At 39.5% G+C, this 23,575-nt stretch overlaps 1 protein-coding gene across 4 annotated transcripts in view; it reads right to left on the bottom strand.

Moving 5' to 3' along the window:
* Rabgap1l (RAB GTPase activating protein 1 like) overlaps positions 1-23,575 on the bottom strand; it is a 632,406-nt gene that overhangs the window by 520,822 nt on the left and 88,009 nt on the right. For all 4 annotated transcript variants that reach the window (XM_087906361.1, XM_087906363.1, XM_087906362.1 and 1 more), the window contains one exon: positions 16,683-16,749. In XM_087906361.1, the coding sequence (XP_087762487.1) occupies positions 16,683-16,749 (67 nt within the window). The remainder of the gene's footprint in view (positions 1-16,682; positions 16,750-23,575) is intronic.

Genomic DNA, 23,575 nt, shown 5'->3' with positions numbered 1-23,575 from the left:
TGGGCAGAACTACAGATTACTTTCCTCTTCTGGCATCTTGCATAATTGGACTTTAGGCCCACATAATGCAAGAGAATTTATGCCTTCAACAAAAACCTAGTCATCCACCCATGAGTGGAAAAGTCACAGATTCTAAAGGAAAAATTATTACTATCATTTTTCTAAATCAATATAACTTCTAACTGTATTCTAATCATTTCTTGTTATACCTACAGATAAATGTAGCTCTCATTCCTCATTAAAGAAGTGTGCTCAGAGACTGCTTTTAACTTCCCAGACACCCACACCCGAATAATCATACAAGGAGGAAGGACAGCGATGAGAGCAAGAAAAGAGATATCTTGATTGAAAGAGCCATTATAGAGTTAGCAAGAAATCTGACTCTAGAGAAATTCCCAGGATTCCACAAAAATCCCCAGCTAAAACCATAAGCAATGGAGGAGAGGGGGCCCAATCTGGACTTGCCCTGTAGTCAGACTGATGAATATCTTAAACATCACAATAGAACCTTCATCCAGCCACTGATGGGAACAGAGGCAGAGACCCGCATCAGAACACTGGACTGAGCTCCCAAAGTCCAGTTGAAGTGTGGAAGGAATGAAAATATGAACAAGGGGTCAAGTCCATGATGGGGACACCCACTGAAACAGTCTACCTGAGTTAATGGGACCTGACCAACTCCAGCCGGACTGGGAAGGAATAAGCCTAGGACCAAACTAGTCCCTCTGAATGTGGTTGACAGTTGCATGGCTGGGGCAGACTGGGGGGCCACTGGCAGTGGCACCAGGATTTATTTCTACTGCATGTACTGGCTTTTTTGGGAAATTACTCTCTTTGGATGATACCTTTATATATATATATATATATATATATATATATATATATATATATACACTATATATATAATATACTATATATATAGTAGGGAGGGCCTTGGACCTTCCACAAAGCAATGTGCCTTACCTTCTCTGAGGATTGGATGGGGTGGGGTGGGAGGGTAGGTGGAGGAACTGGGAGGAGGGAAGGGAGTGAGAACTTGGATTGGTATGTATAATGAAAAAGGTAGTTTCTTTTCTTTAAAAAATAAATTTATAACACTGCTTGTATGGCTTAGGCATACCCCTAACTAGCTCTTACATCTTAAATTAACCCATTTCTATTATTCTATATATTACCATTAGGCTCATGGTTTGTTACCTCTTGCTTCTTGTGTGGCTACATGATATCTGTCTGACTATGCCTTCTTCCTCCCTGCATTCAGTTTAGTTTTCCCACCTACCTATATTCTGTCCTGCCATAGGCCAAAGGACCTGCTTTATTAACCAATGGAAATAAAACATATTCATAGCATACAGAGATGAATCCCACACCAAAGAAGCTTCTTTTTGCAACAAAGACTACAACAAATATCCACGACTGGTCAAAATGCAGAGAACAAATGACCATAGAGTGTCAGCCCCAACTGAGATATATACAACACAACCCCTAGAGCTAAAGCTCATAGAATATCAGGGAAAATTAAGAGAAAAGATTCTAAGAGCTAGAGGACCAATTGGCAGGACAAATAAACAACATCCATGAAAACTCAGCACTATGGTTGCCTAAAAAGAGAATTTAATAATGACCATATCGCTGAACATGCCATTGGAGTTGGAGGAAATTTCATAAGGCCCTATTCCTATATGAAGAACAATAGGCAGTCAATGCTTGCTATGAGAGAGAAAAATCACTATTTTCCATGGATGAATCTCCTGATTCATTATCAAACATCAAATGATCATCTCTAAACTTATATACATACCAGTAATACTAAATGTAACACTAAACAAGTCATAAGTTGTGACTATATACGTGTTTATGTATGTAAGTAGCAATAACAATTACAGAAGAGATCACGAATCTAAGAAAAAGTGGAGAAAGGAAAGGAAAGGGGTAAGAATGATGTAAATTCAGTTTACTCAAGTATAAAAATCTAAAAATAAATTTTTAATCATATTGTTCACTATGAATAAAACTGCTAAATGTATAAATATATGTATAAAAACTGTTAAATATAATTTGCATGCCTCTCAAAGTCTGTTAAAATATATGAAGTGGCAGAAAACTTGATTGCAGTTTCACATGACATTTGGGTATGTCATAGGAGCAAATACAGTATTAACATCTTACTCAAAAGAGCAAAACCAAAAGTATTTAGGCAAAGTTGCAAAAAGTGTAAATGGTACTTACTACAAAGAATAATTTGCCAATAACTAAAACCTCCTCGTCAGCTTCAATACAAGGTACTGAGTTCCTTGTTACTAGACAAAATCTAGCTAAGGGTCAGTGACTAACTATTAAGATGTGAAGACAACAGATAACAGTAAACCACAACTACTGATAATTAAAAATGCAAAGTCTAGCACTGCCCAACTATTTGTAAGGAATAGGGGCACTGTCAAGGCCATTGATAATGATAACTCAAATGTGGGATTAAATTACACAGATGTGATTAAGGAGTCTCAGAAGTTCACACCAGTTTTATAACTCTATAATCTCACTTTAGGTTTTTTGGGGAAACTCTCTAATAATGATTCATTCTAATCTTTTACATTCTATAAGACCATAACTAGAACCTAGTATCTTAACACTTTTTCTAGTACTTAGTACTCTCAAAATGACCCCCCTCATAGAATTCTAATGCTACCAAAATGCTATGGCTTACTTTAGGAAAACCAACATTCATTACTGATGTGTTGTAGAGAAGAGTAAATGAAAGATGGATCAATAACTAATTTACGCTTACACATTTGATGTAATTGGTTATCCTCACCTGACGTGTCTAAACAGTACTTCCTCTCTATGTATATGGCACGTGAAGGGGTTTGAAAGAAAACAGACCCCAAAGAGAGTGGCACAATTAGGAGGTGTGTTCTTGTAGAAGGAAGTGTGTCACTGTGGAAGCAGGTTTTGAGGTCTCAAATCTATTCACACCACACCCAGTGAAGACAGATCACTTCCTATTGTTTGTAGGGATCAAGATTAAGAACCCTCAGCTCCTTCTTTAGCATCATGTCTGCCTGCATGCTGCTTTGCTTCCTGCCAATGACAATAAAGGACTAAACCTCTGAACTGTAAGTCACCCAAATTAAATGTTTTCCTTTATATAACTTGCCACAGTCATGGCTGTTATAATTCTGCTGGCCTTACCTGTCACCTGGGTACTCTGTTCCATTAATAGACAAACTTAGCCCACCTCCAATCTCCCTCTTTCTGCCAAAGCAAGCTGGTCTCAAACCTCCTCTCCTCTCCTTGCTCTCTTTCTGTCCATCCTTCTTCTGAAGAGGCAACCTCTGTCTCTCCCTTCTCTCCTCTCCTCCCCCCTTCTTCCTTCCTTCCCTCCCTCCCTCTCTCTCTCCTCCATAATACCCTTACCCTTATTCCCCTCCCAATACACACTAAATAAACTCTATACCCAAGCTCTCTCCCCATGGTATATTTATTGTCTCCCACCCACCAAGGGACCTGCCAGGGTCATAAATCTTTCACTGGTATAATGAACTCCCAGGCTCTCCCTTGCAGCTGAGGACTGCTCGGAGTTCCTATAACCTTTAACGCTTCTTATGGGGTCTTTTTTCCAACTCGAAATCGCTGAAATTCTACATCCAACATCAACACTAACAGTAGGTTCCTCCAACACATCTGGCCACGCTTCCGTGATGTGCAATCACCTGGCAGTGGTTTCCCCCCTCCCCTTCCTCCCACGTAAAAAGACCCAGTATTGGTCAACCACTTGCCTATCATGCATCATGCTTAAACCCCTAACTCAGGCCCTGACTCTACGTGATGACAGAGGGCTTTAGTTTGAGCCCACAGGTTCTCATGGCCTCTGGACTTTGTAAGAGACACCCCAAGGCCAGCCTGAGCAACAATCCATGTTGAACCTCTAGGACACTAGAATTCGGTCTCTGGACCTTCTTTCCTCACTCATGGAGACTGCGCCTCCTACCTCAGGTATAAAGTTACAGAAACTGCCTCTCGTCAGCTTACATTCTTCCAGTGATAGCCAGTTGGAAATGCAGCCTCCTTTCTCTATGTTTGTCTGTCGGCCTTTGGTTCCTGGCGTGTAAGAATCCTGGACCTGGACCTGCTACCAGCCTACTTCCCAACTCTCTGTCTGCTGGAATAATTTGTAAAATTCCCTTGTAGTCCCCAGTCATCTTTCACTGGCAATCACCTCTGGCACTTCCCACGAGCAAGGTTCTTGGACTTTGTCCTAACACTGTACTCATTTAGCAGTACATTTATTTTTCAGGCCCAGAGACCCTAGCATCACCTGAACAGTTGGTGCCTTCGCGTCTCGGATTTTTGGATCCTTTTCAGAATATGATTCCCCTTCAGCCTAGTTCTTCTTGGGCTGCTGGCCTTTCTTGGCCCCTGAATGAATAACAGCCTGAGCCAGTTGTTTATTTTTCTGCCTCACCCGTGGGAAACAGGCTGACAAAACCATATACATTTCTAACAAATACCAGCGGATGTTTAAATGTAAAGAGTTACACCATGTGGGAAACCACAACTGCCACCATTTTGTTTGAGCTTAAGAAAGGAAGGAGTCACAGCCTCATGAAGTTCCACCCCTAGCCAAACGGTACTGACAGCAGGTTTCCCACATGACCTGCTTTAAGTCTTTAAAAGTTACTTTTATGCTTTGTTACATTTGGTGTGTTTGCTTGATGGTTCACCTTGACAGGGCCCACTGAGGCATCTATCAGTGGCTCTGTTCATTGTATTTCATTCCAGACTAAGAAAGTAGTAAGTCTGAAATATCTTAAATTGGTATGCACTTTTAAAACTTTTACAACATACTATATATGTGATCCAACCCTGTTTTAAAATGTATTAAGCTGTTCTCCACTGTCAGTTTTACTGTTAAGCTTCTATTGTAAACTGAAGAGTCCAAGAATAAGAAAATAAAAATGTAGATTCTAAAAATAAAAATGTAGAAATAAAAAAATATAAAGTTATAAGTCTTGGAGATTGACTATCAGCAGCTTTCTCAGCAGATCAAGGATCAGTCATTCACAGTGAGCTATTTTCTCGGATGCCTGGGAAGCCTTTATCAGCTTAGGTCATTTCATTTTACAACTGGCTGTTTTAATTACAAAGCCAGAGCTTTTCCCTGCAAATTAAGAGTAGTATCCTGGCCATTCCTGATAAAAGACAGATGTAAACTGAGTTAACCTTTAGGAGACAGAGATTTGTGACCTCTGGGTTAGGCACTGTCTTTGTTACAGGAAACTAGCGCTCCAAAGGAGGGGCATGGGACTCCAGTACACACCTGAAGGTACCAGGAGACAGAGGACAAACACAATGGTTTAATTAATGAGCTCTAACAATGGAGTTTGTAAAGTATGGCAGTCTGTATCTGAGTTTTACCTTGAGATAGTATAAAGAACTTTCTGCTGTCTTCTAAGTTCTCAGCCTAAGAACCAATTATTCTAATTTATCAACCTTCTAGTATTACTAGCAATCCCTTTTCTGACTAATTGCTAAAGACATCTGTTTTCTTGCAATTAGTGACTTTCGCTGTACTCTACTCTGAAACATATTTCATGATAGCTGCCTAATGACCCATTGACATTAAAACCCACTCCCCTCCTATGTTGACTGATCAATGGGTCAGGGCAAGATAGTAAAAATTCCTTTGTTCAGAGCTAATGCTTGGTGCCCCTACTATAAAAAGTGGGTTCAGAAACCGGCCTTTTGCCACAGCCTAACAAACACCATCTCTGGCTGTGGTCTCAGCTAGCTGATAAGCTTCTGTGCCCTGTGGTGTTTTTTTTTTATTTTTTATTATTAAGCTTGCTTCTGGTTTTCCTAGGATCTGGTTTCTGGAATAAAGTTTGCTTCTGGTTTATTAGACTTGGTGGTGTTCTCATCTTTGCGCAACCCACCTGGACCGAACAAAAAAAGCATTTTCTTCTTTGTCTTTCACAAGTATAAATCTTACCTATTAAGTTAAAAACGAGTACAGTCAAGCTTGGACCCAGCTCTCAAGACAGATCCTATACTGTAGTCATAACTTTAAATATATACCTGATAAACAGCCCTCAAGTACTTAGAGATCTTGGGAATATGTCATTTAAATGTTTAATTATTAAAAGGCTTTTCATAAGAGAGACTGATTGGCTCCTAGCAGCAGCACCCCATTTCCTCCAAAGAAGACAGAAAACAGATGGGTACAGAACAATGTCCATCTGTAATTTGCTTCAGCAAGTGAAAGTGCTAACCACTGGGTAGAACTGCCTTTCATCTAAACTCCTGAAGATCTCCAGAAGTGGATGAAGGAGAACTGGAATCGACAGCCTAGCTGCTTGGGACAAGGTAGGCTTATCTTCCTACAGATTTCTTAACACACAGAATCTTCTAAAGCATGTCAGGCCCTGCATTAACAACAGAAGAGAAATGCCCTGATGGCCCTGCCCTCAATGACCATGGAGGACCCTGAGAAGTGGCTGTAGGTACTCAATTGAGTAAGTTTTCTGTCATTTTTTAATTTAATAACCCAAGTAAAATTCTATCCTTCTCAAAGATATCTATGCAATTTGATGGCTGAGAGGTTCTTCCAGTTTAAAAAGGACAACTCCGGCATAAAATCCTCCAAGTCAGCATGTGTGGGTGCAGCCGGGAAGGGGTGGTGAGTGCAAATGGGAGGGAGTTCCTTTGTTTTAATAGCCTGCCTGCAACAAGGTAGGACTGCAGGCAAAGTGATTGCTGGCCAGCAAAGGGCACCAATCCTGTAGCAGAAGACCCAGCAGAGGGACGAGCCATTGGAGAGCATCTGAAGGAAGAGATGGGCAAGCGCCAAGACAAGAATTCCTCCAATAATCTGAAAAACAACATGAAAACACCAGATCCCAGCGATCTTACGACAGAAGGACTTAAACAGCCTATTCCGGAAGAAGTGGAAAACAGTGTCATTATGAAAGCAATGGAGTCTCTTAAACAGGGTATGAATAACTCACTTAAAGAAACAGAAGAGAGAGCCATCCCAGCTTCCAGCCAGAGGGCCATTGGAGGGGTGAGTGTGATTCGGGCCCGCGGCAGGGGCCCGGCGAGGAGGAGCTAGGACTTTCCCCGACCCCATAGACTCCCAGGTCAGCCTGCTCTGCTGGCTCCACCCTGCTAGCGCCTCCGCCAGCCATCCCAGCTTCCATCCAGAGGGCCATCAGAGGGGTGAGTCTGCTTCGGGCCTGCGGCAGGGGCCCGGTGAGGAGGAGCTCGGACTTTCCCTGACCCCATAGGCTCCCAGGCCAGCCTGCACTGCTGGCTCCACCCTGCTAGCGTCCCCGCCAGCCATCCCAGCTTCCATCCAGAGAGTCATCGGAGGGGTGAGTATGATTCGGGCCCGCGGCAGGGGCCCAGCGAGGAGGAGCTAGGACTTTCCCCGACCCCATAGACTCACAGGTCAGCCTGCTCTGCTGGCTCCACCCTGCTAGCGCCTCCGCCAGCCATCCCAGCTTCCATCCAGAGGGCCATGGAGGGGTGAGTGTGATTCGGGCCCGCGGCAGGGGCCCGGGGAGGAGGAGCTAGGACTTTCCCTGACCCCATAGACTCCCAGGTCAGCCTGCTCTGCTGGCTCCACCCTGCTAAGCTCTCCCGCCTGCCATCCCAGCTTCCATCCAGGAACAAATTTCTATATTTCTCCCTTCCCACTGGGGCCATAAAATTTCCCCAGCTCAGCTGCCTTGCACACTGGGCCTGCTCTGTAGGCGCATCCCGGAAAGAGGGAGTGCCTATGCTTCAATAGCCTGACTGAGGAAAAGTAGGCATTCTATCAGTGAACTCCCTGCCCAACAAGGGAACCTGACCCGCTACCAGAAGTTCCAATAGAGAGCATTTGAACGAAGAGATGGGCAGACGCCAAGGCAAGACCTCCTCCAACAATCTGAAAAACAACATGAAAACACCAGATCCCAACGACCCTACAACAGAAGGATTTGAACACTCTAACCCAGATGAAGTGGGAAAAAGTGCCATTATGAAAGCAATAGAGTCCCTTAAACAGGATATGAATAACTCCCTTAAGGAACTAGTCGAGAAGTATAACAAAAGTTTGAAGAAATGAGTATAGAAATGGATGAGAAATATAACAAAAAGTTTGAAGAAATAAGTAAATCCATGAATGATAACCTGAGAAACCAAGAAAAAACAATCAAACAAGTAAAGGAAACAGTCCAAGAATTGAAAACTGAAATGGAGGCAATGAAGAAAACACAAAACGAGAACCGAATGGATATGGAAAACCTAGGTAAACGAGCGGAGACTACAGAATCAAGCATAACCAATAGAATACAAGAGATACAAGAATGAATCTCAGATTCTGAAGATACCATAGAGAAAATAAATGCTCTGGTCAAAGAAAACAGCAAATTCAATAAATTCTCTTCACAAAACATTCAGGAAATCTGGGACACAATAAAAAAACCAAATCTAAGAATAATAGGGATTGAAGAAGGAGAAGAACTGCAGATCAAAGGCCCAGAAAATATATTTAACAAAATTATAGAAGAAAACTTTCCCAATCTAAGGAACGATATTTCTATGAAGGTTCAAGAAGCCTACAGAACACCGAATAGACTGGATCAAAAAAAAGTCCCCTCGCCATATAATAATCAAAACACAAAACATCCAGATTAAAGAAAGAATATTAAGAGCTGCAAAGGAAAAAGGTCAAGTGACTTATAAAGGTAAACCTATCAGGCTTACACCAGACTTCTCTATGGAAACCATGAAAGCCAGAAGATCCTGGATAGAGAGGTACTGCAGAAACTAAGAGACCATGGATGCAAGCCCAGACTACTATACCCAGCTAAGCAACTGTTCACTATCAACGGCGAAAACAAAAGATTCCAGGATAAAAACAAATTTAAGCAATACATAGCTACAAATTCAGCCTTATAAAGAATATTAGAAGGAAAATCACAACCCAAGGAATCCAACATTCCCAACACTGTCTACAATAGCTCAGACATCTAGCGACCCTTCACAAGCACAACTCAAAGAAGGAAAACACATACACTCTACTACCCAAAAAAAAATGACCAGAGTCAACAACCACTGGTCATTAATATCACTTAATATTAATGGACTCAATTCACCTATAAAAAGGCACAGACTTAGAGATTGGATACGAAAACAGGATCCAACATTCTGCTGTTTACAAGAAACACACCTCAACCACAAAGACAGACACCTACTCAGAGTAAAGGGTTGGGAAAAAGTTTTCCAAGCAAATGGACCTAAGAAACAAGCGGGTGGGGCCATTCTAATATCTAACAAAATCGACTTCAAACTAAAATCAATCAGAAGAGATGGAGATGGACATTTCATACTCATAACAGGAACAATTCATCAGGAAGAAGTCTCAATCCTGAATATCTATGCCCCTAATATAAAGGCACCCACATATGTAAAAGAAACTCTTCTAGAACTCAAGGCAGTCATCAAACCACACACACTAATAGGAGGAGACTTCAACACACCTCTCTCACCAATGGACAGGTCAATTAGACAAAAACCTAACGGAGAAATAAGAGAATTATTGGAGGTATTGAATCAAATGGACTTAACAGACATCTATAGAACGCTCCACCCAAATAGGAAAGAACATACCTTCTTCTCTGCAGCTCATGGAACTTCTCAAAAATTGACCACATACTGAGTAACAAAGCAAACTTCCACAGATACAAAAAAAATATTAGTAACCACCTGTGTCTTGTCAGATCACCATGGATTAAAGTTAAAATTCAACAACAATGGTACCCCCAGGAAGCCAACAAACTCATGGAAGCTGAACAGTCAACTACTAAATCACCCCTGGGTCAAGGAAGAAATAAAGAAAGAAATTAAACTCTTCCTTGAATTTAATGAAAATAAAGACACAACATACTCAAACCTATGGGACACTAAGAAAGCAGTGCTAAGAGGAAAGGTCATAGCACTAAGTGCCCAATTTAAAAAAAAACGGAGAAAGCACACATTGGAGACTTAACAGCACACTTGAAAGCTCTAGAAAAAAAAGAAACTGATTCACCCAGGAGGAGTAGAAGACTGGAAATAATCAAACTGAGGGCTGAAATCAACAAAATAGAAACACAGAAAACAATCCAAAGAATCAATGAAACAAAAAGCTGGTTCTTGGAGAAAATCAACAAGATCGACAAACCCCGATCCAAACTAATCAAATGGCAGAGAAAGAACATACGAATTAATAAGATCAGATATGAAAAAAGGGACATAACCACACACAGAGGAAATTCAGAGAATCATTAGATCTTACTACGAAAGTTTATATGCCACAAAGTTGGAAAATGTAAAAGAAATAGACATTTTTTAGATAAGTATCATATATAAAAGTTGAACCAAGAACAGGTGAACAATCTAAATAGACCTGTTAGTCGCGAAGAATTAGAAGCTGTTATCAAAAATTTCCCTACCAAAAAAAGCCCAGGACCAGAGGGTTTCAATGCAGAATTCTACCAGAACTTCCAGGAAGAGCTAATACCTATACTCCTTAATGTATTCCACAATATAGAAACAGAAGAGTCTTTGCCGAACTCCTTTTACGAAGCTACAGTTACTCTGATAGCAAAACCACACAAAGACACAACCAAGAAAGAGAATTACAGACCAATCTCACTCATGAACATCGACAAGAAAATTCTCAATAAAATACTGGTAAGCCGAATCCAAGAACACATTAGAAAAATTATTCATTATGATCAAGTAGGCTTCATCCCAGAGATGCAGGGCTGGTTCAACATACGCAAATCTATCAGTGTAATCCATCATATAAATAAACTGAAAGAAAAAAACCATATGATCATTTCATTGGATGCTGAAAAAGCATTTGACAAAATTCAACACCCATTTATAATAAAGGTGTTGGAGAGACTGGGGATACAAGGATCATACCTAAATATAATAAAAGCAATATACAGCAAGCCGACAGCTAACATCAAATTGAATGGAGAGAAACTCAAAGCCTTTCCACTAAAATCAGGAACACGACAAGGCTGTCCACTCTCTCCATACCTCTTCAAAATAGTGCTTGAAGTTCTAGCAATAGCAATAAGACACATAAGGGGATCAAGAGGATTTGAATTGGAAAGGATGAAGTTAAACTTTAGTATTTGCAGACGATATGATAGTATACATAAGCAACCCCAAAAACTCTACCAAAGAACTCCTACAGCTGATAAATACCTTTAGTAATGTGGCAGGATACAAGATCAACTCCAAAAAATCAGTTGCCCTCCTATACACAAAGGATAAAGAAGCAGAGAGGGAAATCAGAGAAACATCACCTTTCACGATAGCCACAAATAGCATAAAATATCTTGGGGTTACTCTAATCAAGGAAGTGAAAGACCTATTTGACAAGAACTTTAAGTCTTTGAAGAAAGAAATTGAGGAGGATACCAGAAAATGGAAAGACCTCCCCTGCTCTTGGATTGGGAGAATCAACATAGTAAAAATGACAATTCTACCAAAAGCAATCTATAGATTCAATGCAATCCCCATCAAAATCCCATCAAACTTCTTCACAGACCTTGAGAGAACAATAATCAAGTTTATATGGAAAAACAAAAAACCCAGGATAGCCAAAACAATCTTATACAATAAAGGAACTTCTGGAGGCATTACCATCCCTGACTTCAAACTCTATTACAGAGCAACAGTATTGAAAACAGCTTGGTATTGGCATAAAAACAGAGAAGTCGACCTATGGAATTGAATAGACGACCCGGATATTAACCCACAAACCTATGATCACCTGATTTTCGACAAGGGAGCTAAAGGTATACAATGGAAGAAGGAAAGCATCTTTAACAAATGGTGCTGGCATAACTGGATGTCAACCTGTAGAAGAATGAAAGTAGATCCATATCTATCACCATGCACAAAACTCAAGTCCAAATGGATTAAAGACATCAACATTATTCTGACCACTTTGAACCTGATAGAAGAGAAAGTGGGAAGTAGTCTACAAGATATAGGCACAGGAGACCACTTCCTAAGTAGAACCCCAGTAGCACAGACAATAAGAGAAGCAATGAATAAATGGGACCTCCTGAAACTGAGAAGCTTCTGTAAAGCAAAGGACACTGTCAGTAAGACAAAAAGGCTACCTTCGGACTGGGAGAAGATCTTCACCAACCCCTCATCAGACAAAGGTCTGATCTCCAAAATATATAAAGAACTCAAGAAACTAGACACTAAAACTCTAATTAACCCAATTAAAAAATGGAGTACTGAACTGAACAGAGAATTCACAACAGATGAACTGCCAATGGCCAAAAGACACTTAAGGTCATGCACAACCTCCTTAGTGATCAGGGAAATGCAAATCAAAACCACTTTGAGATACCATCTTACATCTGTCAGAATAGCTAAAATCAAAAACACCAATGATAGCCTATGCTGGAGAGAATGTGGAATGAGAGGAACACTCATCCATTGTTGGTGGGAATGCAAACTTGTGCAGCCACTTTGGAAATCAGTGTAGTGGTTTCTCAGGAAACAGGGAGTCAACCTCCCTCAGGACCCAGCAATTGTACTCTTGGGAATATACCCAAGAGATGCCCTATCATACTACAAAAGTATTTGTTCAACTATGGTCATAGCTGCACTATTTGTAATAGCCAGAACCTGGAAACAACCTAGGTGCCCCTCAATAGAAGAATGGTTAAAAAAGGTGTGGAACATATACACATTAGAGTTTTACTCAGCGGTAAAAAACGATGACATCTTGAATTTTGCATGCAAATGGATGGAAATAGAAAACGCTTTACTGAGTAAGGTAACCCAGACCCAAAAAGAGGAATATGGTATGTACTCACTCATAAGTGGATTCTAGACATAGTTAAAGATCTTTGAGTCTATAATTCGTGATCTTAGAGAAGCTAAATAAGAAGGTGAACCTGAAGAAAATCATATAGTTATCCTCCTGGATATTAGAAGTAGACAAGACTGCCAGGCAAACTTGGGTGCACGGGGGAGTGGGGGATGGAAGTAAGGGGAGATGGTTAGGGAGAGGGGAGAGGTGGAGGATTGGGGATGGCTTGGGGGAATGGGAGGGGGAGGGAGGAAGGATGGTTATGGGAGCAGGGAAGTTTATATCTCAACTAAGGGAGCCATTTTAGGGTTTGCAAGAGACTTGATTCTGGAGGGGTTCCCAGGCCCAAGGAGAGGTCCCCAGATTGTTGGCTGGGCAGCAGAGGAGAGGGTGCCTGAACTGGCTTTGGCCCATAACCATACTGATGAATATTTTGCATGTCACCACAGAACCTTCATCTGGCGAAGGATGGAGATAGAAACAGAGACACATATTGGAACACTGGACTTAACTCCCTAGGTCCAAATGAGAAGCAGAGGGAGGGAGATCGTGAGCAAGGAAAGCAGAACCAGAGGGAACCTTCATCCGACAATGGATGGAGATAGAGACGGAGACCCACATTGGAGCACTGGACTGAGCCCCCAAGGTCCAAATGAAGAACAGAAGGAAGGAGAACATGAAAAAGGAAATCAGGACCGCGAAGGGTGCGTACACCCACTGATACAAGGGGACTGATTGAATGAGAGCTCACCAAGGCCAGCTGGACTGGGACTGAACGAGCATGTGATCAAACCGGATTCTCTAAATGTGGTTGACATGGGGGCTGACTGAGAAGCCATTGACAATGGCACTGGGTCTTGTTTCGTCTGCATGGGCTGGCTTTTTGGGTTCCTGGTCTGTTTGGATGCTCACCTTCCTGGACCTGGAGGGAGGGGGAAGGAACTTGGATTTCCTACAGGGCAGGAAACCCTGACTGCTCTTGGGAATGGTGAGGGAGGAGGAGAGGGAGTGGGGGGAGCGGGAGGGTATTGGGAGGAGGGGAGGAAGTGGAAATTCTTTAAATAAATAAATAAGAAAAAAAAAGGACAACTTCACCAAACAAATTTCAGTATAACTTCTTATCATGTTTTAAATAAAAGGTGTTTTAAGATATATAAATGCAAGTTATTAAGATGTGTACATGAAAGTAATAAAGGTCTGAGGACAAATGCAAGTTATCAAATTACTCTCTCACTACGCCGCTGTTCATAGTCTGAACATTATCAATAAAATGTTGATAAGTTATTAATCTAACTCTGGCAGAGTACTATACTACAAGATTTTAAATTCTCTTTGGTCATTTTCTAAAGATATTTTTCATTGTGCAAAAACATCTGTCATACTTGGCTCTAGAGGGGATCCCAGGTGTCCACGGGGATGTCCCCAGCTAGGTCCTTGGGCAGCAGAGAAGAGGGTGCCTGAACTGGCCTTGCCCCACTATCACACTGATGATTATCTCGAATATCACCATAGAATCTTTGTCCAGCGATGGATGGAGATAGAGACAGAGACCCTCATCAGAGCAATGGACTGAGCTTCCAAGGTCCAGTTGAAGAGCAGAAGGAGGGAGAAGATGAGCAAGGAAGTCAGGACGGGAGGGGTTGGTCCACCCACTGAGACAGCATGCCTGACCTAATGGGAGCTCACCAAATCCAGTTACACCAGAACTTAACGAGCATGTGATCAAACCAGACTCTCTGAATGTGGCTGCCAATGGGGGCGGACTGAGAAGCCATTGATAATAGCACTGGGACTTGTTTCTATTGTTTGTGCTGGCTTTTTGGGACCCTAGTCTATTTGGATGCACACCTTCCTAGGCCCAGATGTAGCGGAGAGGGCCTTGGACTTCCCACAGAGCAGGGTACCCTGCCCTCTCTTAAGGAGGGAGGGGGAAGGAAGAGTGTAAGTGGGGGAGCGGGAGGGAATGGGAGGAGAGGAAGAAGTGTAAATTTTTGAATGGAAAAAGAAAAAATAAAAAAAAATCTGTCACAGTCATTCTGGCAAAAACATACTATTATTTATACAATGTATGTGTCTAAAACTTATGCTAAAACAAACTCAAAGAAGTCTTGTGAGTTACATGAAGCAAAATTAAAGGATTCACCTTTAAAAAGTCAGATAACAGCTCTCTCTCAATTCCCTGGTCCTGACACCCTCTCCCTCAATTACCAAGACCTAAAGAAAAATTTTTTTCTTCCTAAACAGGTTCAGAGAGACACCAGACAGTTTCACATGACAAATCCTGGACAGGAGTGAAGCAACCAGCCACCCCATGACCAGTATCCCAGTTTTCTCAGGTCCCCCAAGATTCCAACATCCACAAATCAGCAGGAAGCAGTCTTGAGAACTTGACACCCTCATCTCCTTCAACTACCATGCCTAACTCGTCTTTTTATTATAAGAGAAATGCAGTGTTATAATTCTGCTGGCCTTCCTTGGCACCTGGGTACCCTGTCCCTTTAAGAGACAAGCCCTGGCCACCCCCAGTCTCCCTCTTCCCACCAAGGCAATCTGAATCTGATCTCATACCTCCTCTTTTCTCTCCTCTCTCTCTCTCTCTCTCTCTCTCTCTCTCTCTCTCTCTCTCTGCAAATCCTTCTTCTGAAGAAGCAACCACTGCCTCTCTTTTCCTCCTCGCCATCCCTCCCTCTCTCCCTCTCTCCTCCATAGTTCCCTTACCCTTGTACCCTTCCCAATACACACTAAATAAACTCTATACCCAAGCTCATTCCACATGGTGTATCTATCTGTCTGTCTCCCACCGGCCAGGGGACCTACCACGGTCGTGCCTTAAATCTTTCAATGGTATCTGTTCACAGCAATAGAAACCCTAAGACTGCATACTATACACCTGAGAAAGCACTTAATCCACTGCTGCAATTACACACTTAAAAGATCTGATTCCATCACAAAACTAAGAGACCACAGGTAGTAAGAGATATATTTTACACAAATCTAAAACTCATACAATGTTTGGCATACAAAAAGGTACCCAAAATTTTGAACAAAACATTCCAGTATTGCTAGGAAATTAATGCTTATGGAATTACCATGAAATAATGAAAAGAAAAGGTGATACTTAAATTTATGAAACAGATACACTTCAAAGGAAATATATAAAAATATATAAAATATATAAAAATCTATTCTCACAAAGTAAGGAATTCTCTGCTTACTCTGCATATTTCTGTAACATTCTAAATCTAAAGTGAATGTTTTCATTATTGGCAACATCAGAAGGTACTTAGGTTTAAGAGCTAAGATGTCTTGCTGCCTTCGTAACAAACACCAACCCCTAACCATGCATCATTATTCTCTTACAGGCATTTCTTAAAGAAATATTGTAAATATTCATTGCTAAATACAAACTCAGAAAGGGAGATGCTTCAAAGAAAACGAGCATGGTCATAGTCCTGAGTTGACAGTACATTAAATAAGTAAAAGGTGCAAAGCAACATTGCAGATGTTTGTTATAACCGTGGTTGCTCTTCTAGGTTCAAAAAAAAAAAAAGATATCTTCCTAAAAAGCTGAACAAAGAAATGACACTGTCACAATAGGTTCCTTTATGTACTTTTGTGCAACGGAAAATTGTTAGGTAGAAATTTTCCTAATCTTCCCTTCATAAATAATTTTGAGTGTCCAAATTTAATTATTGCTACCATAAAACAACCCTGACGATATGACAAACTTTTAAAATGGAAAAAAATAAATACAAAATAACTGTCTTCTGTACTTAATTAGGATGTTTAAGGTTGTTATTACCATATCCAGTAAATGCATGTCACTGTTCTTCACGTTTCGACCTGGACTTAGTAACATCCCAAAACATCTGAAAATATTGGGGGAAAAGAAAAGAAAAAAATAAGGTATCAAGAAAAACACAGAAGCCCACTGAGCAAAAGCCTTTTCATAATAATTATACCATCTAAGTTTTATACTCATAAATAGTTTTGCTTGTTTTTCCTAGAACACAATAAATAAAAACTCAAGATATACAACAAAATTATATACAAATCAGAAAAATAAGTTGTCAAAATTCTCAGGTCTTTATTTTACAAATAAAAATAGCCAAGATCATAAAATGTTCTAACAGTGATAATAAATTCTTAGTATGGAAGTAAGATATCATTCAGAGCCTAGAAAAACAAAAGAATTTCTTTGCCTATTGCTATTCCAAAACTATAGTTTATAATTAATTAACCCATATAAGTTTCAAATTTACTTTTAAAATAAGAAAAAGACACTGTGCTCTCTCTGTATCAAGTCAGATTAACAAAATAAATTTTACAGTACCCTGGCCCTCAAGATTCATGTCAACCATGTATAGCATGTTAGTGTTATATACTCAGGTGAGAGAAAAAACAATTACATAAACCTTATTACTGACTTTTCTATCATACTGGTAACAATATTATCCAAAACAGGATTAATAATTATTACCTACTGTCTATGCATTCTGGTTCTAACATAGATCCAGGAATCCTAGCAATACTACTTTATTTGGAACAGGTTTTCATAAGCTCTAAAATTCAGCATTTTATATAATTTCTAGGCCTTTAATAGCTCTGCTAGGTAAGGAAAGCCATGTCCAGATCAGTTCAACAATGCACTCAATTTATATTGCTACTAAATAGGTCTTACAACTCAATAAACAGTGTAAACAGTCCAGAGTGTCTTCTGCCAATGCATACTCACACTTAATAGCTATTTTAACCACAGCAATCTGAGAATATAAAAATATTCTATGCAAAATTTTATATAAAAAGTAAAGAATGTAACTAAATAAAACATTAATTATTAAAAATTTAAAATAGTTCCAGAAGCTGAATATACAGCTCAGGGGTACAGAGGTATCTGGCATACATAAGGTCCTGGGTTTTATCCCTAACAAAATATAAGAAATAAAGTGTTGCTGACTGTTTGCTATGATCAAATCCTAGCGCACTTTTAGATGAAAAATAGCTATGGCATATTTTTACTCCTGGTGGAGCTACCAGATTACTAATGCATAAAGTCATAGCAAACATAAGCAATATTCAAGACATAACACAAGGACCATATAAAGTACAGACTATGTGAGGATTTGGATGTGCAGAGCTTGACATAGTAGAGGAAAAATAAAATCATGAAGAAATCTGTAGTTGGATTTTCTATTAATCTAGTCTCACAATGAAATGTTAAAATGTTGCTGTTTTACTCTTCTGGATTTTTTTTGAGGGGGGGCACCATCCAGCTCCCAAATAAATCACACATGGAGTCTTATTTTTTCTTACAAATGCCTGGCCTTAGCTTGGTTTGTTTCTAGCCAGCTTTTCTTAACTTAAATTATCCCATAGATCTAATCTACATGAGAAGTAGAAAAAGACAAGATCTCCTGAGTAAATTGGGAGCATGGGGACCTTGGGAGAGGGTTGAAGTGGAGGGGAGAGGTAAGGAGGGAAGCAGAGAAAAATGTAGAGCTCAATAAAAATAATAATTAAGAAAGAAATAAAGGGAAAAAAGAAATAAATTGTTTATTTTTATACTGGCAGATGGCCAATCAACACTGAATCTGCTCCTTCCTATTATGCAAAGGCTTGCTTTCCTAGCAACATGTTTCCACACAAGTATGACTCCAGTAAGTAGTAATTATACTTGCTGCAAGTGTGAGGATGCCTTACTCAAGACTTCCTTTTGGTCTCCAGCAAAGAATATGCTTATAGCCAACATAAAGCATATAAATTCAGAAAATGGTTTCCCAAACACATTCTTGTACCACTAGAAACAAAGTAAAAAACAATTTGTCCTAATATTCAAATTTTAAAATCACACTATCTCCTTTAAATTTAATTATCTCATTTGCTGTATTAAGTCTTCTATTGTTGCCTTCTCTCTTGCTAATTACAATTAATAGTGCAATTGTTGTTCCTATATATAGTGTGTCCCAAGATCAATCACGGTGGGTTTATCTCATGCTCTTCTGCCTGCTCTGCTCTCTCTAGCATCTCCTTGGGTTTTCTGAGGATGAGCTACTAGATTTTAAGTCTTTTTTAAGTTACAAACATGAAAATTCTATATATTTTTTTAAAAAATATTTCTCAAGGATACTGACTAAATCAATGTTAAAAGAGTTTTGATCGCTTTGGAAAACATAAAGTATCATACTATTACTTCTCAATCACTTCAACATAAATGGTAAAACTATAATTTTTACATTATCTTAGCGTAATAACCACATATAATAGTTTTACATAATAATCCTGTACTACAGAAACAAAAAAGAGCCTTGAAAGTTCAGGTTTTATTCATCACCTTAGTTTAGTGATCTTTGATGCACTCCTCTTTTCCCAGCTTATAAATAAAAAATACTGCCACTAGTCAGCAGTATGACATTTGAGAAAGCACCTAACCAACAGCCTTGGGCTAAATGCAAGAGAAGTACAACATAGGAACTTTACTTCCTGCAGCAATAAAATTACACTTTTTTATCTAACTCTATTAGTCATTTTCAAAATTATACTTCATTAAAACATATAAGACTTCTTATGAACACCACAAAAATATCTATTAGGAGTAAGTCAGGAACTAGGATAGGTATTACTAGTAACACAACATCTAATGTCAATATTAAATGGTTCTTTGCAGATTTCAGAGCATGCACATTTCTTTAACTCCATGAACAAGACAGGAAAGGAAACTGCTGTCCCACCTGTATTCTCAATGAGTATACAGTCCAACAGGAGAGAAAAGAAAGTAAATGAGAAATTACTGTCAGATATGATAAGTTCTATGATGCCAGTAATTACAAAATGACTGCCTGGTTAATTGGTTTTAAAGATTTATTTTTATTATTAGACTATATGTACATGTTGGTGGTAGATCCCCTTAAGCTGGAGTTACAGGTGGTTATGAGCAAGCTGATGTGAGTGTTGAGAACAAAATTCTGGTTTCCTACAGAGAAGTACACTCTTAAATGCCAGCTAGCTCTCCCATCTTTGTTATTTACGTCCTTGCTTGCTTTTGAGACAGAGTCTCCTGCATTCCAGGCTGACTCAGAACCTCACTGGGAGGACAGATCTGTGCCACCATGACCAGTTTATACTTCATACAAAGGCTAGGCAAGTACTCTAATAGTGGAGCTACATTCCCAGCCCATTACAAAATATCCATTAAGCGAATAGCAGACACCCATGTATTACCTTTAATAATGCAAATAAACCAAAACTTTATGTCAAATATCCTGAGAATGAAAAGTCAAACTGTTAACGATAATTATAATCATTATAGTAGCGGCTGTTTATTACCAGATATACTATACTAATGTTTTTACACTTCTAATCTGACCTCATATACCTAAATAATAAAATTACTTTCAGGAAGAAGTGATTTGTCCAAAGCTAGATAACTGTAACTCTGAATTACAAGATTAGGAGTTGATTAGGTGTCTCCCACCACAAAACTCCATGGTCTTTGATTGATAGTCAGCAACCTGCATGTTGATCATTGGAAAAAAACTATAAATTCCCTTATATGGGTACCTGAAAATAGGATAGTTTTGCTACTTATTGTTTTAGGCTCTTTAGTTTCATCCAAATTGAGATTGTGATTTTTATGAAAAATTTAGATGTAGTCTTATTACCCTGAAAAATTATGACTGACATATAGATTTAATATAGAAACGCTTACCCCTTCTATCATAGTGTCATGTTGTCTCCTCCCTCCCCTCTTTCATTAAGTCCAGATCCTTACTATGTATCCCAAATTACCCTCAAACCCATAATCCATTGCCCCAACCTTGAACCTTATCAAAGCAAAACATTAAAAGCATAATTTTCCACATTTCCAAATATAAATATCACCTGTGCTCCTTATGTTAACGAAATGGTGACATGAAAAACACAGAGAAAGTAAACTGTAAACTATAACATAGTTCAAATTATAAATTACTTTTCTAATTACCATTAAGCATTATCCATAATATCCAGAACCTAAAAACAACCTAGATGTTCCTCAACTGAAGAATCGACAAAGAAAATGTGGTAACATTCCCACAATGGAGTATAAGTCAGCTACCAAAAAAAAAAAAACAACAAAAAAAAAAAAACATGACATCATGAAATTGCAGGCAAATGAATGGAACTAGAAAAAAAAATTATCCTGAGTGAAGTAGCTCAGGCTCAGAAAGACAAATACAGTATGTACTCACTCATAAGTGGATATTAGATGTAAAACAAAGGAAAACCAGACTACAATCCACAGCTCCAGGGAAGCAAGGTAACAAGAAAGACCCTAAGAGGGACACGTGGGAAAAGGAATTAGATGAGATCTCCAGGGCAAACTGGTGGCAAAAAAAAGGGGAGGGGATGGGAGATGAGCATATGAGGGAATGGGATAGTCTTAGGGGAGAGAGACAAAGTGGGAGAGCAATGAAAGAGAGATCTTGATAGAGTCACTATGGGGTTATGGTGAAACCCAGGGCTAGAGAAATTCTAAAAAAACAACAAGGTTGACCCCAGCTAGGACTCTGAGCAATAGTGGAGAGGGAGCCCAAACTGGCCTTCCCCTGTAATCAGATTGGTAAATACCCCAAATAACATCATAAGAGTCTGCATCTAGTAACTGATGGAACCAATGCGAGATACACAACCAAGCACCAGGTCGAGCTCTGGGAATCCAATTGAAGAGAAGGAGGAAGGAATGTATGAGCAAGGATGGAGAAATCTACAGAGGCAGCTGAACCACGCTCATGGAAACTCATGAACTATAGACCGACAGCTAGGGAGCCTCCGTGGGACAGAACTAGGACCCCACATGTGGGAGACAGTGGTGAAGCTTGGATTTTCTGTGAGGCAACTGACAGTAGTACCAGGATCTATCCCTGATGCATGAACTAGCTTATTGGAGCCATTCCCTATGGTAAAATGCCATATTCAGCCTCAATGCACAGGGGAGGAGCTTGGACCTGCCCCAAATTAATGTGTCATACTTTGTTGACTCCACATGGGAGCCCTTACCTGTTGGGAAGAATGAATGGGGGAAGTGTGCTAGAGAAGAGGTGAAAGTGGGGGCGGGGGGAGGAAGGAGAACTGTGGATGGAATGCAAAATGAAATTTAAAACATAAATTAATATAAGAAAAAAAGAAACTCATTCAATTAAACTGTCAGTTGAGATTCAATTAGCAAAAAGAGCACATAAAAATTTGAACAGGAAGGTTTACTCTAATGAAATACTTAGGGAGCTGGAGAGATGACTCAGAAGTTAACAGCACATACGATTTTTCCAGAGCACCGGAGCTTGAGTCCTACCATCCATGACCACCTGGAATGCCAGCTCCAGAGGAAACCAACTCCTCCAGCCTCTGTGGGTACCTACACTCACATGGATATACCCACAAAGAGACAGGCATATAGACATAATTTTAAATTATTTAAAAATTAAAAAGAATTATTTACTATAATAGGAGGATAACTAGAAAGAAAGGGAAAGTATCCCAAGTAAGAGAAAGTTTGGAAAGAATGGGTAATATCTTTTCCCTGACATTCAGATCTTCCTATAAAAGCAGAAGTGATTGCAATCCTTTGGATAACAAAGTTTGCTGAACTCTATAGGCAAAGTCAGAAAGCAGGCAGCTAAGTGTGGCAGGCAGAAGAGCAAAGAAAATCAAAACTCCTGACATCAGCGTTTAAACAAGGTGGTACAGAGCCTGGAGCACACTATATGTACCTTGAGAGGTTAGCATGAGTGCTTTGTTGTGCCAAAACCAAAGGTACAAGATCATGAAGAAACTGTATGGACATGCAGCTAGCATACTACATCACTCCCAGATCCGTGGGGAATACCACATCGGAAGGCAAATAGCTTCTTCCTGAAGTGTCCCTTCAGCACCCTCTACTGTCACTGTTGAATATTGTGTTTGCTGAAAAAGAAAAACTGTCAAAAGCTCCATGGAGCAAGTATGAGAGATAAACTGACATACAGATTACAAATATTCCACAGTTTATAAATATTTTTAAGCAATAAATTGTGAAATTCATACTATAACATAAAAGTATACCATTTTAAAAAATTCCAGAAGAGCACCAAAGAAATCTGAGGCCTGTATACTGTATTAATATCAATTTCCTCTTGTGATACTGAACTATAGCTATGTGAGAGGGTTACCATTGGAGAAAACTGATTATGTGTGAATGAAACCCCTCTATAATAGTGATACAATTTCTTCTGAGACTATAGTTTTTTAAACTATAGATTTTTAATTAACTTTGCCAGAGAGGGGACCACATACCTTTCATTCCAGCAGTCATAAGGTAGAGGAAGATTTATCTCTGTCAGTTGAAGGCCAACCTTTGAACTACACTATAAGCTCCTAGTCAAGCAGGGATACATAGTATTTCTTTTTTTAAAATAGCAATCCAAAAAAAACAAACAAATCAACAACAACAACAAAATGAACTCTAAGGTATGAACCAAATATAAGAATAAACTACATAAAATGTATGTTTTATTACTTACATGGTGTACTAGTTGGCTTTTGTCAATTTGACTCAAACTTAGACATTTCTGGGGAGGTTAACTGAAAAAATGGTTCCATCAGATTGCCCTATAGGCAACTCTATATAATTGAGCAAGCTAAGGAAGCAAGCTGATAAGCAAGACTTCATCTGTAGCTTCTGCT

This window comes from Myodes glareolus, chromosome 5 (assembly GCF_982192425.1).
Source record: "Myodes glareolus chromosome 5, mMyoGla1.1, whole genome shotgun sequence".
In the NCBI taxonomy this organism is placed as follows: domain Eukaryota; kingdom Metazoa; phylum Chordata; class Mammalia; order Rodentia; family Cricetidae; genus Myodes; species Myodes glareolus.
Note: the sequence above shows the minus strand (reverse complement) of the source record. Positions and strands in the feature narration are given on the sequence as shown.